A 20,940-nucleotide genomic window follows, 5' to 3' on the forward strand; every position below is an offset into this window, starting at 1 on the left:
CAACTGACTAATGTGAAAGCAGTGGAGGTCTCACGTGTGCTTCAGAAAATATGAATAAAATATTGACAACATGGTCAATATTCAATAGAGCACACATGTTGCTGCTTAACCTCGCTGTGAGGAATTAAAGCCTGTGGGAAAAGTCCTATTTGCAAACTCAATTGACAAGCTTCTCTGCGCCTCTTAGGCTTTTTCGTTCTTGTCAAAATGGCCGATGGACAATTGAGATGCTTCTTAATCTGTTTGGCAGGTGGACAGCATTTCCTGTCTTGTGGTTTCACCCAATTACAATTTGACTTAAACAAGTAGAGTTCATTGATCCTTCCTTCATGCATGTAATCACCCCATGTCCTCTATCTCATAATCCCTTTTTCTTACCTGTTCCATTTCCCCTTGAATCATGTGGCTATATTTTGAAGCCAGCGTTTACTCAAGTTAAACATTGCCGGTAATGACGAGCCGCTTTTGCAATGCACAGAATATGAAGTTTGTGCAGTGACCTCACCAAATGTGAGATCACTGCACAAACCATGGCCTCCCCTTCAGCTTCACATGATAAACACCCCTCACTTTAAACAGCCCTCTTGATCCAATCTGTATCGCCTCTGCTTTTATCTTCATAGTTCTGAAATGTCCCAATACATGTACTGTATGTGTGAGTCCTAGGATTACCCCAAGTGCTCAGTGTATTTTTCAGTAAGTGTGCCATGAACTTATTTTCAACTTTGGTTTTGAAAGAACATGTTTCTTCCTAGTTTGTTCACTGAGATGAAGACATGTCCTCTCATGCAGTGAACCGGATTTGTTAGTCATGCCACTCACCGTCATGTGCTCAGTCGATTTGATTCTAGGTCTAGCAGAACTGAAAATAAAACAACTTCTCTAGTTGTTTGCATGATGGGAGCAGGCCCCAAACATATGCTGCCGGTCAGAAGGTTGTCAGTGTTTTGTGAGGCCTTCACAGCTTGACCTCCCTCTTTATTCCTCTACCTCTAAGGCCTGTTGGTATCAGGCTAAAAGGGTGCATTGCCTATCTCTGTTACTGTGATGGTAAATGGTACTCCACACAAACAAACCCAGGGGGCTAGGAGAACAGATGAGTTCTCTGAATGGGTCAATAATACATGAGGCTGCTCCTGTAACCAATTCACCGATTAAGAGACTCTCTCGCTCTCTCTTTCTCTCTAATTAAACAAGCCTAAAACTACCACAAAACCTATCAAACTCTCCAACACCTCATAGGTCACACCATAAGTCTGGTTAATGCTTGTTGTAATATCCCCAGTGTGTAAGGGCCTGACATTATCGCATATGTTGTGTAAAGCGAGGAGGATTTTTTTTTTCTGTTACTCTTTTTCTTTCAAGTCTTTCATGCACATTTGGGAAAAAACGAATGCAGTCTAATACAGGAATGTTTGGTTTGTTTGTTATAACAGTTTAAGCGCGTCATTGGTTTACCCTGTTGATCATGTTTGTGGTGCTGTTGAGTTGTATTGCATAATACTGACGGGTACACTTTAACAGCTGACGGGTGAATGTTGTAGCAGGGATACAGTCCCCTCTTGGCATGTCAAGACACATGTTCCCCTGCTTTTCCAACTGTCAGCTGTTATACAGTCCAGTAATTACCCACTATTGTCTCTAAACGTTTCTGAATGTGTAACTTACAGTAACTGGAATGGAAACATTTAAACTCCAGATATGAGCAGTGATAAAACGCTTCAGGGAAAGTGTGAAATAAAACGCACCCATCAAATTCACTATAAAATGTGTCTGCTTGGGTTTGGGCATGGATTTTGGCAGTTGCGGTTATAATCTAAACCAGATTTGCCACTCAATGCTCTTGCAGTCGGAGTAGCTGGGCTTGGGAGGATTCCTTAATTTTGCACACGCAGGTTGATATAATATAGATATTTGTTTTTTTTTTAACTGAAAGGATTTCCTTCATCCAGCCTTGACCAAGCCTGGTTAGTCCACATATCAAATTACTACAGTAGCAAATCCAACCCAAAGGATCAAATTCCCAGACAGACATAATCTGTTCCAGTGAAAATGAAGAAAATACTTAAATGTAATGGACTAGATTTACACCTGGCCAATTTCTCTGGGGCGTTTTTTAGTTTTTCTCAAACCACTCGGTGTGCCAGAAAGTATGTTAACCACATGTTAAAAATAAGTGTTAAATATGAATTTTGAGCCAAGACAGAATCCCAGGATTTGGTTTGTGGTCACATCACAAGATTATTTAACAATTTCCGAGTCGGCGTGGGAAATGAGAAACTACTGTTTCCCATTGACTGTGTAATCTGCAATACGTTGATTTATTTAGTTCAGCCGTTGATCACAGGCATCCATGAACGTGTACTTATTTCATGGCTATTTTTATATATATTTTTGTATTGCTATTTCAGTTACACAGACAATATGCTTGGGTAGCAGAAGTAGAAATGAACACGATGGTTCATTTGGACTCTCTCAAAACAGAAAAGGGCTCTTTTTGGCCACTGCCACCCCCAAATCTCCAATCTCTTTCCATCCTGCCTGCCTGAACAGGAAGTGCCCATGACTTCCTGTCCTTCATCTTCTTGTGGGAGAGGCAGAGGCCTGTCGCTTACTAGATAGAGCAGATTTCCTGTGGCTGTATTTGGACTGACCAGAAGTTTTAGGCAGGGCTCGCTGTTAAAACGCCCACTCTGTCTGAGCGTTCTGCCTGATAGAGCAGAGCTGTTATGGAGGAGGTTACCATAACAGAAGAGCCTGGCCAGTGTGTCCTTTCCTGTTAGCAAGTGCATGCCACTCTGGGACTTGTTTTACACTCACCTCCTGAGAACATATACACCCCTGTTATCCAACTATATTTGTGATTTATAAGTCGAGGCTTGTTGCTGAGGTGAAGTTTGTTTTGAATGCTGGAATACTACCACCTCTGGTTTGTTTAGCTTGAATGCTCTTCTCTCTATACACATGGAGAATAGTGTGGAATAATAGAGCTGCTGGGTGGTCGATGTTATGGAAGTCTTTAACGCTGCTTTGTCTAAGTCCCTCCATACATTCACAACACATCAGTCTGAATTAAACTTTCTCTCACATCCTGCTTTGGAGCCATTGGTTGCAGCACATTACCATCAACAGCTTAGCAATCAAGTGAAGTATTGCTTTGTTCCCATCCTCTAAGTCAGGGGTTCCCAAACTTTTCAGCCCGCGACCCCCAAAATAACAGTGCCAGAGACTAGTGGATTGTCAAAGGGGGAGCCTCGTTGCAGGGAAATTATACAGATGGCTAGTCCGCTCCTGAAAATGTCTATGCAAACGTTATTATTAATAATAATAAAAAATTATTTTAAAAAATCATACATTTTTTTTTATACATTTTTTTTTTTTTTCATTTTTATTTTGTAATCATCTCGGGGGTCGCGACCCTCACTTTGCGAACCCCTGCTCTAAGTCATTAAGGTTGCTATTTCTGAGGTTTGTCAGCTATGTGGTTAATCCAGTTGGCCTTGCTCTGTTAACTGATATCAACTCATCATCGTCTTTGATCTGTTAAAGAATGAGATTGGTGAGAGAATGCAGTTTACAGGATGTGCAAAAAACTGCACAACATATCTTTGGTATCTTTATGGAGAAATCAAATCTAGCTGATAATGATTCATGCTAGCTCTGTGGCTCCAGAGATGTCATGAACTTTTTGGTCGTTCTGTCAGTTTGTCAACCACTCGGCTCTGCGTTTATAAGAAGGATTGCCATCATGTTTATGTGTTGTGTTCTCTTCTGGAAAACGTTGGTGAATGTGTCAGATAGCATAATTATTGAGTCATTATTCCATTTAATGCAATATGTAAACCTGATCACCCCATCAGCCACACCTTTACTGCCAATAACTGTTGGTACTAAGCAACAAGTTAAACTAAGATGGTAATCATTGTACAAACATTACACCAGCTAAATATCAAAATTTCTCTCAGACATACTTAATGAATGGGCCAGGTAGGAGAAACAGGAATTTTTTTCGTACAATGTCAAAAGTCAAGACCATCTCAAAAAGGTTTCCAGTTAACCATTTCTAAATGCTGGTAAACTATAAAAGAAACTACAATGCTTTGTTGGAGTGTGTTAACAATTCAAAATGCAGTTTTCCATATCCCCTTCCTGTCACCTATTTTCATCTTAACTTAGGGCCTGATTGGAAACAACAGCTCTACTCTGCAAAGCCTTGTGAGGGAGTGCAGTCAAACATGAAGAGTCCACATTAGCCCCAAGCTGCTTGTAACAGTCACATGAATTGCGGCAGTACAACAGGTCTTTACAGGGCCCAGCCCACACATGAGCAAGTGAATGAGAGAAATATATAAAGTGTAGGTGGATACTGCTTCTCGCGCCACCACTGATTCATTAGATTTGAAAGAGGCCGCCCTGAGTGTTTGCCATGGGGTGAAACTGGTCAAGCATAAAGCTCCAAAGGCAGCCATCATTCCTCTGCACACATGCACTATCCTACAGATTAGGCTCATTGGATTAAAGCCTGTAAACCACTACAGCACTCCTGACTGAACAACAACATCCATGTCGGCTGATGGAGAAATGTCTAGAAAGAGCAGACTAATGACTAACAGACTTCCTTTTAAGTCCTTGTATGTTATTTGTGAGGTGCATTTACTCCCAGAGCCTCCTTGAGCTGTCTATAAAAGTAATGCTTTATGAACCCTCCCATCTTTCACTGCAACTGACCATTAACTTGTAATTGTGGGAAAACGGCTGTTACCATGACAGAAGAGATTGGAGGGTATTCTAACTCTGTTAACCTTGTCATTATTTTTTCCACCCAATGAATTGCATTCACTCAATTCTTTACTTGATGTGTGTGGAGGTGACTTCCCTTGATGTATGCTACACTTTAGCACTTTGAACCTTTTGAGCCATGATAACCTTGATCAACTTTAAGTCTTAGAAACACTTATGTAGCCTCATGAGTTTGACATGTGTGGGTTTATGTAGTGACATTTTCAGCATATTAGGGCTTTACCAAATAAAGCTTTAAAAAAATCATTCAACATTTTCTTATTTTTGTGATTATATAAGGGTACATTTAAGTGCTGTGAGAATACACGTTCATGCCGACCAATTTTTTTATTAAATCTTCACTTTTTGACTTTACATTGCTATGTTATCGAAACTATCTGGACCACAATACAACTACAAATTGTGCTATGCAGCCGCAGTTCTATTTATTAAAGTATTATAGTATTTATAATAGCCACCATGGAGGCCTTTTTAAAAAAGGCCTCAAAACCCATCTGTTCAATAGAGCCTTTCCCTAGACCTCTTATTTATTTATTTATTACCCCCCTTTTATTTTATTTTATTTCTATTGTTTGTTTTTATTGCTTTTTATAAATTTTACCGTATTGTATTCGGGATTTGAAGTAAAATATGAAGTGCTTTATAAATGAAACCCATTATTATTATTATTATTATTATTATTATTATTATTAAGTATAAGTATTTAATCTTTATCTGCACTGTGCCGAATTAAAAAAATTCAACTTTTTTTTTATCAAGCTTTGAACTATTCGTTACAGCTATCACTATTACAATATGGCTAATTATAATTACAAAAAAACCCTCCTGTTTGTGTTATTTGTGCACCTGTGGTATTACTGTATCTCTGACTCTACTGTGTAACTCCTGGGATTTAGTGTCAAGCTAACAACCAATTCCCAGAGTAGGTTAATCAGCTTTACTCACCATATCTCTCCCTCTGACATTGCCTGGTTGTGGTCAGTGACCTCCCATTCACACTCGCTACGCGGATCAACCCAGGATCAGCAGCTGTCGGATGTGTTGTAACACTGAGGGATGGATTAGCATACAATATGCCAATACAAAAGCTAGTTTCCGGTACTGAGATTTAGAGCTAAACCTTTTATAAGGGATCTGTGCAAAAGAGAATACTGAATGTTTAAACATTTACAATACAAGGATTACCAAGAAGAATTGCCAAGAAGAGTCAAATATTAGGTGTGTTTGGAAATGATTGTGAAATATGTATATTCTTTTGTGATGAGGATTGAGGGCTGCTGTGAAGTGTTTGTGGAACTACTTAAAATTCCTGCTGCGCTGCTGCCTCCCTGCTATCAGCATGCAGAGATGAAAGTGTAAGTAACCACTGAGGTTATCGGCGTTCATATGGGATTTCCCTGAAAGTTTCACGCTCTTATTTAAATTCCCCCAAAGTACCAAAGCAGTGGAGGGCAAATGCATCAGTATTTAAGTAAATAGAAAAAAGTAAGAGGCTCCTCTAAGGGAAGTTTCCCTCTTTCCCACAGTGCATGCTGTTAGCTTAATTAAAGAGAATCTCTGCTCGTCTAAGCGCTCATTCTTGTGGCTTTGTGCACTGTGCAGTGTGTGGATGGGACCTGCCACAGCCGGAGGGGATACACTCTAATGACTTTTCACCAGGCCGGCTGCATAGCTGACATTCCTCCCTCTGATACACTGTAGGCAGAGAGGGAGTGAGGGGGAGGGGCTCAACCTGGAGGAGGCGGGCCTAGCCTGGGTGGTTTTGGGCAGGAGTTGAATCTCACCTTTGGATGTTAACTTTGTTTTGGGAGATTTTTGAGTTAGCAAAACATGTATTTAAGCTATGGAAGAATTACTCAGATCATTTACTTAAAGGGGACCTATCATGCAAAATGCACTTTTGTACGTCTTTTATACATCAATATGTGTCCCCGGTGTTCCAGGGAACTCACCAAGAGTCAGAAAACACAACCCTCTCTATTTTCCTCCATACCCAAATCTCTTAAAAAGGGGCTGCAACGGATCTGATACAGACTGATCCAGAGTTGAACACTTCTATGACGTCACAGAAGTGGCGCTACGGCTATTGGGCCAACTCCACCAATCAGGAGGAGACAGCCACGGACATTGCCGTTGGAAAGCGCTGGAGACGCTGTAGTACATATGCCAGGCCTGTAGATGGTGCTGTTCTCACAGAATCAGCCCATGCAAAGACAGTGTTAAATTGAGTGAAATAAGGAATGGCTCAAATGCATGATCTGTTTGGTATTTTGAAAAATAAAAAGTATAAATTTGCCTTATATAGGTATGGTCCTACACGATATTATTCAAATATAGCATGATAGGTCCACTTTAAGGGAACATAACAGTACAACAGGTAAGTGCTTCAGTCATCCTTTGCTGGGCTGTACTTTGAATTAAAAAAGACTATGAATTTTAGAGGGGAAATCTCTCTTTGACAATCTGCTGAGCCAAAAACTTTGTGATTTACTAGCAATACTTTGTATTTCATAAGCTTGACACATAAAGTATCAAATATTCCCTCAAGGCTCATAAATGGAGTACTTTAGAAAAATGTACTGTTCCACTGGCAGAGACATTATGTTCAATGATAAGCACTCACAAAACAAAGTTTTGGCAAGCTGTCAGATGGGAAAGGAATCCTGATGAGTTGCTTTCCCATTCAAGAAAAATGTACATGAACGCTGAGCTCTTTTTTTTTTCGTCTTAAAAAGCTGAAACAGGCCATTGTGCACTCGCTGCCCACAATAAACAAATGAGTTCTGGTTAAAGGGACAAATCCACTGATATTTGTGGCCCTTTATTTTTTATAAATCCCTTTCGTCTGCAGTTATTTCAGCTGACATTCAGAAAAATGAGAGGGATGAAAATGTGTTCATAAGCATGAAGAAATAAATGAAAGTCTTACACAGTATGAAATGAAATGACTGTGGTAGCCAGTGTTTGGTTTTTCTGTCAAAGCCTGTGCATACAGTGGAGGCAGAGCTCTCTTTGGGGCCTTTGTTTTTGTTTGCTCCCCGTTTGTTTTTCAAGGGACTTAGCATCGTAAGGCAGGATTGGCTAAGTGTGCACTACAGAGTGGAAGTGTCCCTAGCCTGGGTGGATAAATAAAGATAGCTGTGTGGTGTTTGTGGAGGAGCAGCAGTGTGGCTGTGTGCCTGAAGGCCTGCTCCTAATCACAGTTGTTTGGTGGAGGAGGACAAAGTGCTCCTGGACGGTGCATTGTTGACATTCGGCACGTGTTAGGCTGTATTATGTGCCTAAAACGCCCTGCATGGTGTAACATCATAAGCATGCAGTATCACATCCCTGTTCTTTATTGTGCAGATAAATGGCTCAGTATCCCTGACTTGACTTAATCTCCTTTAGTGTCTCCACTCAGTCTTTGAAAACCAACAACACCATCCCCCACTGATATCGGATATTTCATTCTCAAGTCAAACATGTCTTAAACAAAAGTTTTGGACTCTTTAAGATTAGTGTAGAATAGTTTTTTTGCAGCTATTATCCATTTTCTGTTTCTTAAATGGTGCTTTCTCAAGTGAGTCACTTAAGACTTCAAAATGTCTAATGCATCCAAATCCATCTTAGTTGCTATAGCAGCCACCCTGCTCATTTTGGTATTAACCTGATCCCTGATGCTGGTTAAATCTCACAAAATGCTAACAACAGAGATGGGATCAGCAACAAGTAATGAGATGTTCTTTTTCACAGGACACGGTGTGTTACTGGACGAAGAGGGGTGTTCCTATCATTAAAAAGTTGTCTAATCAAGGGACAGAGATGAGACCAAATTCAGTTCAATATTGACAGAATTTTCTACAATAGGAATGTATCCCATAACATGTTTCCTCTGCCAGGAAGGGTGGGGGGCTCTGAGAGGGGTTGTCGGTGCACAGATTGGTGAGCTAAGGCTGTGCCAACAAAGTGTGATTACAACAGGAAGAAGGCGAGGTGCCATTCCTGGATATCCTAAAACAATTTCAATACCAATCTTATGAGGAGAGATAACCTAATGATAACGTATATTATTAAATAATAATCACCAAAATGATCATGATATCTAAGTCTATTGCCAGTATGTATTGTATTATATACATTTATATAATTTATTTTATTTACCGATAACAATGCCGCATTGTCCCAATACAGTTTACACTTCAAAAATAATACATTTAGCTGTCGTATCAGGGACTCAAATGACATCAACATACTAATGGGAGTGTCAAGTATATTATTTTGTATACCGGTTTTAGAAGATGTAATCGAGGTGTATCGTTAAAATAACCATATTGCGCTTGTGAGTCATAGATGGTTAAACATTTTTCATCCCCTTATTGTGTATAATATATATCATCATATCATCTGATTTTACATGCAAGATTGATGCAGTTTAGACTTACAAAACAATTCCTGGGTCTGGAAAATAAAAATATCTTATCCTCTTTGCAGTCACCATGATGGATGACAGCTTCTGGTATCTGACTGGGTCCTCCCCAGGGAGCTTTGCTGGGTATTATTACGGTTAAATCCACCGCCACTTCAGTGGTGCAGGTGCAGGGACATGCGTTCATCTCCTCCTCCATTCTCTGTCTCCCTTGATTGTCAGCAGCGTTCATTGAACCAGACTCAAGAGGATTGCCACTGATTACAAACAAAGAGCCAACTAAGATTAACCGATCCTTTAAGGTCCCCACACTCCTGCCCCTTAAACCCTCCAACCCCCCAATTATCTCCCTGCAACACGGCGCCTTCAAGTCGCTCCCATACCATAATAAAATGTGTGGATTATCTTGAATTAGGTATTAAAGGTTTCATTACCTTTTTATTTTTTCTCCTTCTTTAATTACCTATTATCTCCATTAGTGTGCTCTTCTTATGTCTCATCCTATTTGTCTTTGGTTCCACTTTCGCATTAAATCCTGTCTCATGCTGTTTTGCAGTTTAGAGGCTATATACATTAATCCATCCTCTCACTACAGCTCAGAATTACACCTAACTCCCAGAATGCCCTAGATTAGATTAACAATAACTTCCTTAGTTTGCCTTTTCATTCCTCACCTGACACCTTCAATATTAAATGTTCATACAGTAACACGCTGAGACAACTGCTGCTATTTCATCTGCTCAGTCCAACTGGCCTTCATTGATGCATTTTTGAGTAAATCTGTTTCTTAAAACTATTTGAGGATATTATCCATAAACTGCTCTAAAATGAAAACAATATATCTGGATTATGGTTTAACTGCTGATTGCTTCATTTTTCTTTTAAGAATTCTTACTTAGTGTGTCATTTAGCTGTTAATGATTAGGCTTTGAGTCATTTATTTTTTCAACTGAAGCCTGCAATTACTGGTAGATGGATTTAAACATACGTATTATGTTTCAGTAGTTGGTTATTTATTATTACATTTAAGAAAGCTAGCCAGATGTATACAGCTTAAATCTACTCACTCTTTTTTTTTTAAACTATCAACATTTAGTGAAACAACATTAATGTATTCTCTGGTAGATTGTATTAAATGAGTAATATGGTTTCACATATGAATGGTTTCGAAATTATTTCAAATGAATAGAGTACCCTCTGTGACATAATGAGTCTTGTTACTGCAGGAAATGTTCCATTACCACACCTGGTTGATACATGCAGAGAGGAAGCTCACTGTGTGCTGTACAGTACCTTCTTTAGTTACAGCCTTTAAAACAATGTTTGGCCTCGTGACTAATGGTGTAGCTGTTCCGCGTCACCTCGTGCCAGTACGGGCTTGTTTCAGGATCTCTCAGCTCTCAGCTGCAGTGCTGCATGTCACAGCCTGAACATGATGACAGCACTCTCTCTAAAACCTCCTCACACCTGGGTGCAGGCCGCTGACCTGGTGAGGGTCGTTATGGTTAAATCACACACCACAGTGATGACAGCTTGTCAATTTTTTTATTTGGTGCCACACAGAACACCTGGATGTTTTGGTTTCCTAGCTTGTATTGAACAAGCATCAACCAAAACTAGTAGCAAATTCAGTGAAAACCCACAGCTTATCACAGTTGTCACTAAGCCTGTGTGTTTGATTTGAGTTATTAGAGTTGTGAACATACTGTTAGCAGGATTGTTGTAACTCTCTCTTCCTCTGCAGTCCAGTCTGTAAACGGTCACCTCTTTTTCCTGTTTAGTGATTGTTGGGAATGATTGTTTTCACACTGAGCTGCTGGAAATGACACACATGTAACAAACACTGGCTGCATTGTACCAATAGCCAATCTGAGTGCAGGGAGGAAAGTGTTCTTCTGTCTCGATAGAGTATTATATCTCACGGTGGAGGTGGGGTAGCTGAAGAAAGGACCATCATTGCATCTACAGTAAATTACTCTTTTGGCTTTGCAAAACCTATAAAGTATGTTTTTGGCCCTCATTTAATCATCTTGAAATGAAACAGAAATGAATTATTACTTCACGGGATATATGCTGTGAAAACGGAGTTAGTGTAGTATCATTATGTTCCTGTAGGTGGCAGTAACATCATTCATTCACTATTAAATGTGTATGTTTTACATCTGAGTAGACCCTCTCAATATGCTCTGTGTGCTGGGGTCTGTGTTTGTGCCACCTTCTGCTTTCAGCTGAAATGTGATAAGAAATTAAATCAATTCTACTTTAGTTTTTCTTAACTGCTCCCCTGTGGGTTGTTGTTGTGTGCTGTGCAGACAGTTAGCATTCATGTTCATGGGCAAAACAAACTGCTTTTTATTTCCCAGAGATTTAAAGTTTACAATTTGGTTTGGTTTGTTTTGTCATGCACTGACGGTTTGAGTAAGCAATTTCTTGCATGGAATTACTCTGTGTTTTTTATTGTGGAGCCAAACTGCAGTTGGCAGGGGTGAGAGGGTGACGGCAGGCCCTCGGGCCTTGGCGTCCCTTCAGACCATCTCTGATGCTGCTGCTTCATTAGTAACATCTATTAATGATAAACCAAACCTACAAAACAACTTCACTACATATCCAACAAGGCTGCAATTCACTAAGGAACTGTGTGTGTGTGTGTGTGTGTGTGTGTGTGTGTGTGTGTGTGTGTGTGTGTGTGTGTGTGTGTGTGTGTGTGTGTGTGTGTGTGTGTGTGTGTGTGTGTGTGTGTGTGTGTGTGTGTGTGTGTGTGTGTGTGTGTGTGTGTGTGTGTGTGTGTGTGTGTGTGTGTGTGTGTGTGTGTGTGTGTGTGTGTGTGTGTGTGTGTGTGTTGTATACTTTTAATTTGTGCTTCTGTTCTTATTGGAACATATACTTATTCTGCTCCTGGTCGACCTACCACAACAAAGAAAAGGAAGCGGTACCCCTCAGGAAAATGGGTCATTTTCTTCTCCTCGGATAAATAAACCATCCCAAAATACCAAGTAAAGAGGAAAAGGATGTGGCCCCTATTTGGTTTGTAACATTTTAAGAGGGACAGGATAACCTGATGTCAACTCCAGGTCAAAGAAATACTTACATTTAATGTGTGCAGTAGCTATCCTATTCAGTCCACTCTGTTGTGTGTTGAGTTACGTGAGAAGTATTCTGGGATTGTAATGTAAACTTGGCATGTAAAATGTGAAGCATTTGGCTTATTGAAATTCCAGGCCTATCTTGGTAGCCCACCCACATGTGTAACTATACCCTTCTGTCAAACAAACTATTGAGAAACTTAGAGGCAGCACGCTTCTCAAAAAGCTCTCTGGTGCTTTGTGCTCCTTCAATAAAACGTTTACTTCTTTCCATCTCTGTTGTTGAACTTTGGAGGAGGTCAGCATTGTTCTGACAAAATATCCATAAAACTCTCTTGTGTTAAGGACTTTTTATTGACATTAGTCAGAGAGATGCGGCTTTTGTTATGGGAGCGTACACACACACACACACACACACACACACACACACACACACACACACACACACACACACACACACACACACACACACACACACATCAGCAGGAAACAGCCACTTCCTTTTTGGAGTCCCCAGAGATTTCCAGCTGGGAGCCGTGCCGGTTTTATCTGCCCTGCACTGTTGGACATGTGGGTGATGTCACTGTGGTGCCCCACATTGTGGTTTCTCTCTGGACACACACACACACACACACACACACACACACACACACACACACACACACTCACACTCACACTCACACTGCAGAGCGCCACAGCAGACCCTGGGCATGGAAACATGGCCAGCTGCGGACTTGACCTTACTCCTGGGGATTCTCCTCAGATGAGATGCCAGCTCCTCTTAAACTCCCCTCTCCTCCTCCGAGCCACGCAGGGACCGTTCTGTCTTTATTGTGCGATTGTCCACTCCTTAGTGTGAAAGGGGAAACTCAAGCTGACCCTCTCTGTCCACATGTGCTGTCTTTGATCTTGTCTGTGCAGCTACACCCACCACTTGCTGCTAACAGCTTGAAAATGCTCTGTTAGTTCAAGTGGTGTTATTTGGAGGTTACTGCGGGCCAGTGATGGTGTCCATATGCAGCAGATAGGCTGTTTTTTTATAAGCTAATCCTTTGAAAGTATAATTGATATTGTACATTTGTATAATACTGTATATGGTTTTGCATTTTACTTATTGTTGTCAAGTACCTTGGCTATTTGAGGAAAGTAAATACATTCTATCAGCTGAATCTTTTGAACAATTGGTATATTTGTATTATTTTATTAAACAAAACATATATTTGTTTAGAGAATATTAGGCAGTTTTAAAAGAATATATTCATTTTAACAATCGAATGTTTTGCGAAAATATTATGTGATAAGGGTGATTTGATTTGAAGTGTTGAAGGTTTAAAATTTCCAATAATGACTCTGATTGGCTGTTACCAATATTCAAGTAATGAAAGAATAAGTAATACCTTAAATTATATATTGACGAAGATCATGTTTTACTTAATATGACATATTTCTGAATGTTTAATTTGAAGCTGTAAACTATAAGAAGTTCCTACTGTCAAACACATTGTGGGGATCATATTGAACACTAAGCCAGGAAGTTTAGCACTCTGTGGAGTGAAGCCTTAATCAGCAGCAGTAATCCATGCAGCTCCTCACAGCAGTGGTTCAGCCCCGCTCTTATCTCCTCAGCAGCTGCAGATTCTTGCAGAGCTTCCCCATCCCACAGAGGAGCTTCACACTTGACCAACCACAGAAAGACTCACTCTTTGCCACAGTTCACTTGACCCCCCTACCATCCTCACTGTAGCCTTGCCCGGAGCTCCGGCTCAACATTTAGTATGGCTGACAAAGTCCGACTGTGTTGTGCCAGAGGCTACAGAACCACTTCATCTGTCAGCTACAGACATGCACAGTATACAGTAGATGTGCTCAAGCTGCACAGGGGCACTGCAATGGACACATGGTCAGGCAGTAACATAAACCGTATTATATTGATTCAACTGAGTCTCAGCCAACTAGAGATGTGAAACTGTTAAACGATATTTGTACTTTCCTAGAAGCATTTGTTTTGAAGGCACTTGCTGCAGACAGCGTTTCTTGAAACAAGGGTAGACAAAACTGCTTCGCCTAATGACTCAGCATCCTCTCTCTTACCTTAATAATTCATATCCAGTAGAGTATGCTTGTTGCAGAATACAGCAAAACTTTATGGTGTCATTCTTTTCACTAGATAGTTTAACATGTAGACAGAAAACATGGTAGTGACAAGGCTGGATTCAAACCTAAGACCTGGTAGTTACATACTGTAGTTGATCCTACAACACACTCCATAATGTTTCATAGCTCATTTTAAGTCACAACCACCCCACGCTCACTTAGCTTCCTGATTAGATGAAGCACAGGTCTTTTCGAAATGCAAATAACCAGCTGTCACGCCTCATGGGCGTTCCTCTAACAAGTCAATTTAATTTATAGCTGAATTATGTTGGAGGGCTTTATTTCTACTGGGGTGTGAGGGGAAATATGTATTGGCACACCATGTTTTTGTATTTGTAAGAATTGGGCCTTGACCAGCTGGTTTCAACTGTTATTCCTGCAATATATGTCTTATATTAGGATACATGCATACAACAAAACAGATGTGTCTGAGTGATGAGGGCCTAGGCCCTAGGGAGTAGGTGCATATCATATAAAAGCCACATCGTGGGTTTGATTCCAGCGGACCTTTGTTTATGTAAGGTATTATGAAATGGTATACAACACCCTTCCAGCAGTTATTATCAGAAGCACTTTGCATTGTTACAGTCATGTTTCTACAAGTTTAAGAAGACTCTGTGTCCTTAGAGCTAAATATTTATGATCCCCAGCAGCTGTGACAATTGAAACAATGTCTGTGTGCAGTTGTGCATAACTGATCTCTTTTTCTAGGTCCTGTTTAAATTACCTACTTAGTAATTACTGGCAGCAGTTTCACAGCTTGTTATTGCAAACCTAACAATTTATTCTGAATTAGAAAACGATGGTTCCTTCTTGATAATGCAACATAACGTTAAAAGATTAATCAAACTTTCCACATGACATTGATTTTTGGCACGTGCATATTATTCCAACTAAGTATAATGTACGCATTTTGGGTTAGCAATCTGCACTCAATGTACAAATAAGAAAGAGTTTCTGTTCGCCTGAAACAGGGGATTTATGACTTTGCAGTTTTACCGGTTCTTGCATGATTGCCTCTTGTTATTTTATTGAGAGTAAGCCCAAAATCCCTTTGATCCGAGGTGCGGGAAAAGGGATAAACCAAAAAGGATATACATTTCCAAACAGATCAATGATGCATAATGCAATTCTTGTCCCTTCTTCTCTCAGTATCTCTCTACATTTCTCTCTCTTTCTGGATCCCCTCATATACTCAGCTGCTTTTCTCAGTTCATTTCATCATACATTCGAATGTAGTTCAGTGTGTCAAGCACTACTGAAATATTAACACAGGCTGAAACGCAGGCAGGCAGTTACGGCTTAGTGCACCATCATGAATTTAGGGATCTTTACTTTTTCTTTACCTGTGTTAACATTTTTAAGGGTGTGCTTGTGTCAGCACCTTTTAATGGAACCTGTTAAAAGGTGAATGTTTTTCACCTTTAAAAGGAAGTTTCTGGATAGATGCCTGCATGCGTTTGTTTCCAAGCGTAATGGAGGCTGTGGTGGACTTTGCTGCGTTTCAGTAAATACAGCATGTGCGTGCCCCTCTGACATGCAGGATTATGTTTATCAATACCCATTGAGTTCATAAGGGGTCTTTGAGTGTTCGACTTGCAGCTGCAGGAAGGGAAGAAGCAGAGATAAATAAACCAAGATGAACACTGCCCTGTTTCCTTGTCTTCCCCCCCTCGTCCTCATTATCAGAGGGTGAAGCACGGGCAACGACAGCAGGGTGACAACATGGGTCTGACAAATGTCTTTTCCAAAATCTACTTATTTGGATTTAGATTGCAAGAATAGGAATAATTCCCATTTCTAAGTAAAATGGAAATCACTATATGTGTTAAAAGGCTTCAGCACATTAAAGAATCTGCCAGTAGACCAATGAAAAGCAAATATTTTCTGAGCTGAAGAACCCCAAGTATCTCTGATCCAGTGTTTAAATGTTGGGGGAGGGAGGCTTGCATCACATTTAACAGGATTAATCTTCTTGCTGGAGGAGAAGTGAATGCAAATCATTTTGATTGGCTCTTTTGGCAGAGGCTTATTTTCAGGTTCAGTAAAAGAGATTCGAGATAATTGATTCATTGGGTTTTCTAAATATTTTTCTCCAAAAAATGAAGTTTGAACTCCATATATCCCACAGGTGAATGTCTTTTTGTAATACGGACAATATGGAACTCTGTGTTTTTCAGATGCCCTTCAGAAAGACAAACTAAAGAGACAGGAAAGTGTTTCTCCAGCCCGTTTCCAAGATTGAATCTTTTTTCAATATACTCGCTGCCTTCCTGCTTTCATCTTTTGCCCTCCTCATTGAAGTCCAGAGACATTTAAATCAAATGCCAAGCTAGCGAATGAATCCTTCCCTGGCCTTTTAAAAGCCCTTGTATGATCACATTTTGTCGTTCCACTCACAATATATCTGTGTTCTTGGCAGAGCGGCCAGCTTGTGATCAAGCAGCAGCTAATCTTTTTCTGGAAAAAAACAAAAACTCCCTATTTGATGTCTTGGCCTAAAAGGTTTAAATCCTCCCATGTCCTTGGTATGTTTTGTAAACACAGATTTCTTTGAGGCTCCCCACTCGGGTCACAGGGTTCCCAACAGATTGAATATTACTGCAGTAAATAGCTGATGTTTTAATACAAAATGTTATGCAGCAGTTGATGCACAAATGAATAAATGTTGTTGTACTCCAACATATAGTAGGGTGCTTACTTTACTACTGCATATCATATGCCACCATTCAATGTGATTCATCATACATTTGTTCTGCCAGTGGCTCTAGTTTGTCAGCTGAACTAAATAAGCATTCAGCCATATTGCTGTTTGCCTGACCATGGAATCAGACTCCCTCTGGATATAAGACTCTGTTTTTCTAACCTATTTATCCCACAATTATCCATCCGCCTCCCAAAAGGAATCTCAATTTGTGGAGTAAAACATTGAAGGGATTGATTCATTTAATGTCTATTCAATTTTACATTATGTAAATGTGGATATGAAAGAATGAAGATAGGGAGAATTTAGATAGTACATAATAGTAAGCGAGATGCGAGGCTCAGCATTGGTTGGAGCTGCAGTGGAGCTCACACAGCATCCTTCATCCCCCATCCCTCGCTCTCTGCTCTACCTCTCTCTCTCTCTCTCTCTCACTCACTCACTGTATCTCGTCCGCTGACTGAGGTATTCCTGCGAGCTCAGACTGGGGCAGCTAAGAATTACAGTGAGACTGAATAAACTCATCCTCCAGCTGTGCTCCTTGGCTCTCTTTTCTGGATCATTTTTGCCCGGATGCCAGTGCACTCTCCCCGGGTCGGGAGCTGTGGATTTGCAGGTCAGAGTCAGAGATCATGGACAAGGGAGGAGCAGGGGGCGAGCGAGGAAACTGGGTCACTCACTCCTGACTGATGCCTGTTTGGACCTGGAGGAATGGGGTGCACCACCAGCGCGGTGGTGTTTGATGGGCTGCGCACAGTGTTAGAGAGGAACTGTAGCGACTACATCTGTAAGGGAGGGGAGCCCATCGGGCCGTCTGAGGCTGAGAGGGCGCTGAGCCGGAGAGAGTCCAGAGCTTTCCCAACACCCAGAGTACTCAAGGTGTGTGTGTGTGTGTGTGTGTGTGTGTGTGTGTGTGTGTGTGTGTGTGTGTGTGTGTGTGTGTGTGTGTGTGTGTGTGTGTGTGTGTGTGTGTGTGTGTGTGTGTGTGTGTGTGTGTGTGTGTGTGTGTGTGTGTGTGTGTGTGTGTGTGTGTGTGTGTGTGTGTGTGTGTGTGTGTGTGTGTGTGTGTGTGTGTGTGTGTGTGTGTGTGTGTGTGTGTGTGTGTGTGTGTGTGTGTGTGTGTGTGTGTGTGTGTGTCCATTTAGTGATTGAGCGGTAATCTATGAATTATATACTTTTCTAAATAGTTTTTTGCTCATTAATCCAACTCGTAATCATCATCACAGAAATGCTGTTTATAGCGTGCTGCCCTTTTCATTTCTAAAACATAAACACTACTCCTCCTATAGAACTGGGCCTGAGTGGGTCTTTCACTTTTACATGTTTTGCAAATTATTTATGCGACATTCCTTCCCTGATTTCTTCTATTAGGACGGCAAAATGCAGGACATAAATGTTATCAATGATTCAAATGTTTCTGATATTAGAATATTGATGTGCAACCGTTTCACCACATCAACAAATCACTCATTTTACTGGCACTGGTTCTGGTGTCTGTCACATTTGATTGATTACATACGCAACTAAAGCAATAACACTCATCATCGTCCTCACTCAGCCTTTTGAGAATGTAACCGTCAAGTGTGAAATGTAGGGCAGTGGGAGGGCTGGATCTTGCCTCTGCACTGCTGAATGGGTTAAAGCCTCTGTGGGCTGGGATGAGGATGATGGGCCGGGGGGTGGGGGGGTGTTGGGGGGACAGTGAGCTCTGTGTCTGCTGGAAATCAATCACCGCTCTTCTGCTGCTCCGTACCAGCGGGCTTGGCAGGGCTTCTGCTGCTCCGTACCAGCTTGCCTTGCCCTTCTTGTTTGTGTTGCTTCCTGTGTGTGTGTGTGTGTGTGTGTGTGTGTGTGTGTGTGTGTGTGTGTGTGTGTGTGTGTGTGTGTGTGTGTGTGTGTGTGTGTGTGTGTGTGTGTGTGTGTGTGTGTGTGTGTGTGTGTGTGTGTGTGTGTGTGTGTGTGTGTGTGTGTGTGTGTGTGTGTGTGTGTGTGTGTGTGTGTGTGTGTGTGTGTGTGTGTGTGTGTGTGTGTGTGTGTGTGTGTGTGTGTGTGTGTGTGTGTGTGTGTGTGTGTGTGTGTGTGTCCGCCGGTGGTTCCTCGGCTTCACAGCAGAGAGCAGTGTGACAGTGGCCCTGGCTGAGAGCAGGGATTTAGGTCAAGGGCATGGTTGCTTCTTTGGCTCAGGGATGGTCTTATCCGGACGGGGTCAATTAGTCCTCCGTCAGCATTTCGTAGTCTGGTAAATCAATAGTTTTACCAGAGGATGTGGTTTGCAACTGTATGGCAGTTAAAGGTTATTAGCCAAGACAAAAATAGACGAAAAAATTAATCCATCAATAAATAATGGAGTTAGTCTAATAATACGAATGGATAGGAAGTATTCGAATAATTTTCAATGCGTGTGCACTCAAATGTGAATCAGGAGTGCCTACCATCCCACAATAAGACAAACCAGTTAGTATTTTGCGGGCTGCCGAGCCACTCAGCTTTGTCTCCCCTTCCTATGTCAAATATAGGCCTATTAGAATAAACTCGATAACTTCATTAATGATTTGATGCATACCTTTCCAAAGGTGTGCCATATTTTTATCTGCAGCTCTATAGCTCGCTCTGTCCCACAACAATGTCCCCACCCTTTGGCTGAAATGAAGTGTGTGTGTGTGTGTGTGTGTGTGTGTGTGTGTGTGTGTGTGTGTGTGTGTGTGTGTGTGTGTGTGTGTGTGTGTGTGTGTGTGTGTGTGTGTGTGTGTGTGTGTGTGTGTGTGTGTGTGTGTGTGTGTGTGTGTGTGTGTGTGTGTGTGTGTGTGTGTGTGTGTGTGTGTGTGTGTGTGTGTGTGTGTGTGTGTGTGTAAGCATGCAATATCACAGCAATGACGATTTTGTGCTTGTTATCACACAACTAACTGTTTTATTTGAAGATGTTGTCCGCTTCGACTCATCTGACAACATTTTATTTTAGTTTGTGGGCACCTCTATAGGGTCCAAATCTTATTTTGTGACACTGACTTCAACAGCAGCATTAAACACGGTCCGGTACAGGATGTCCTTCCTCATCACGATTTGCATATTTTTAATCCATTAGGTTATAAAAGGATATACACCCTAATGTCTATCCTTTCAATCCTTCTGATTGCAGCAGGTAATTATTTGGGGGAATTTAAAACCAGATTATGGGGTTGGAGGCCAGGCACACACTCACTTTCACACACACTCAGAGACAAAGCTGTGTGTGGGAAAGTGATCTGTACTCTCTATGCATGGATATAAGTAATTAAATGACCTGTTAGGGCTTTTTACACTGCTCTGTTATTTCACTCGCTGATTGCAACAGCTCTGCCTTTTCCTTCCTTGTGGAAACTCGCATCTCGTTCTCCCTCAGGAAGGGATCTGCCTCCACAAATTAAAGTCACTGGTTTGAGATAATGCATGGATGTGTATGCTGTTCTATTTCGACAATGTTGTGTTTCTCTCATGCTCTTGAGAAAGCTATCAATTACACCTCTCAGCGTTAATGTATCGTCATTCTTTGCTTTCACAAAAGTTCAGTTTCCTTCCTTTATTTCTATGCAATGTTTGAATGCTGTAACTGAAGCGCTGAATCGTCTGCCAGTTTTATCAGAGCGATGGTTTTTTTGGGAAAGAAAGGGAAAGCTGTGACGTCAGCTTGGTCACACATAAAAGCGTTTTTTATCCGATTATGTTTGGGGAGTAATTCTTCTAACTTGGACCTGTGATTGTTTTCCTTTCAATGAACCCTGCCTAATGAGTCGATTGTGCTTTGTTTATAAGTT

At 41.1% G+C, this 20,940-nt stretch overlaps 1 protein-coding gene across 14 annotated transcripts in view; it reads left to right on the forward strand.

Annotated features, from left to right (window-relative positions):
* Window positions 1-20,940, forward strand: part of LOC307029003 (dedicator of cytokinesis protein 9) — a 72,057-nt gene that overhangs the window by 3,031 nt on the left and 48,086 nt on the right. For 5 of the 14 annotated variants that reach the window (XM_079664531.1, XM_079664520.1, XM_079664525.1 and 2 more), the window contains exon 1: window positions 17,622-18,028. The exons of 5 other annotated variants lie outside the window; for them this stretch is intronic. In XM_079664531.1, the coding sequence (XP_079520657.1) occupies window positions 17,861-18,028 (168 nt within the window). In that variant the 5' untranslated portion in view covers window positions 17,622-17,860. Of the gene's footprint in view, window positions 1-17,620; window positions 18,029-20,940 lie in introns of those variants that run through there. 4 more of the 14 variants (XM_079664517.1, XM_079664518.1, XM_079664523.1 and 1 more) reach the window with 2 other exon arrangements.

The sequence above is a fragment of the Notothenia rossii genome (genome assembly GCF_949606895.1).
Source record: "Notothenia rossii genome assembly, chromosome: 2".
Lineage (NCBI taxonomy): Eukaryota > Metazoa > Chordata > Actinopteri > Perciformes > Nototheniidae > Notothenia > Notothenia rossii.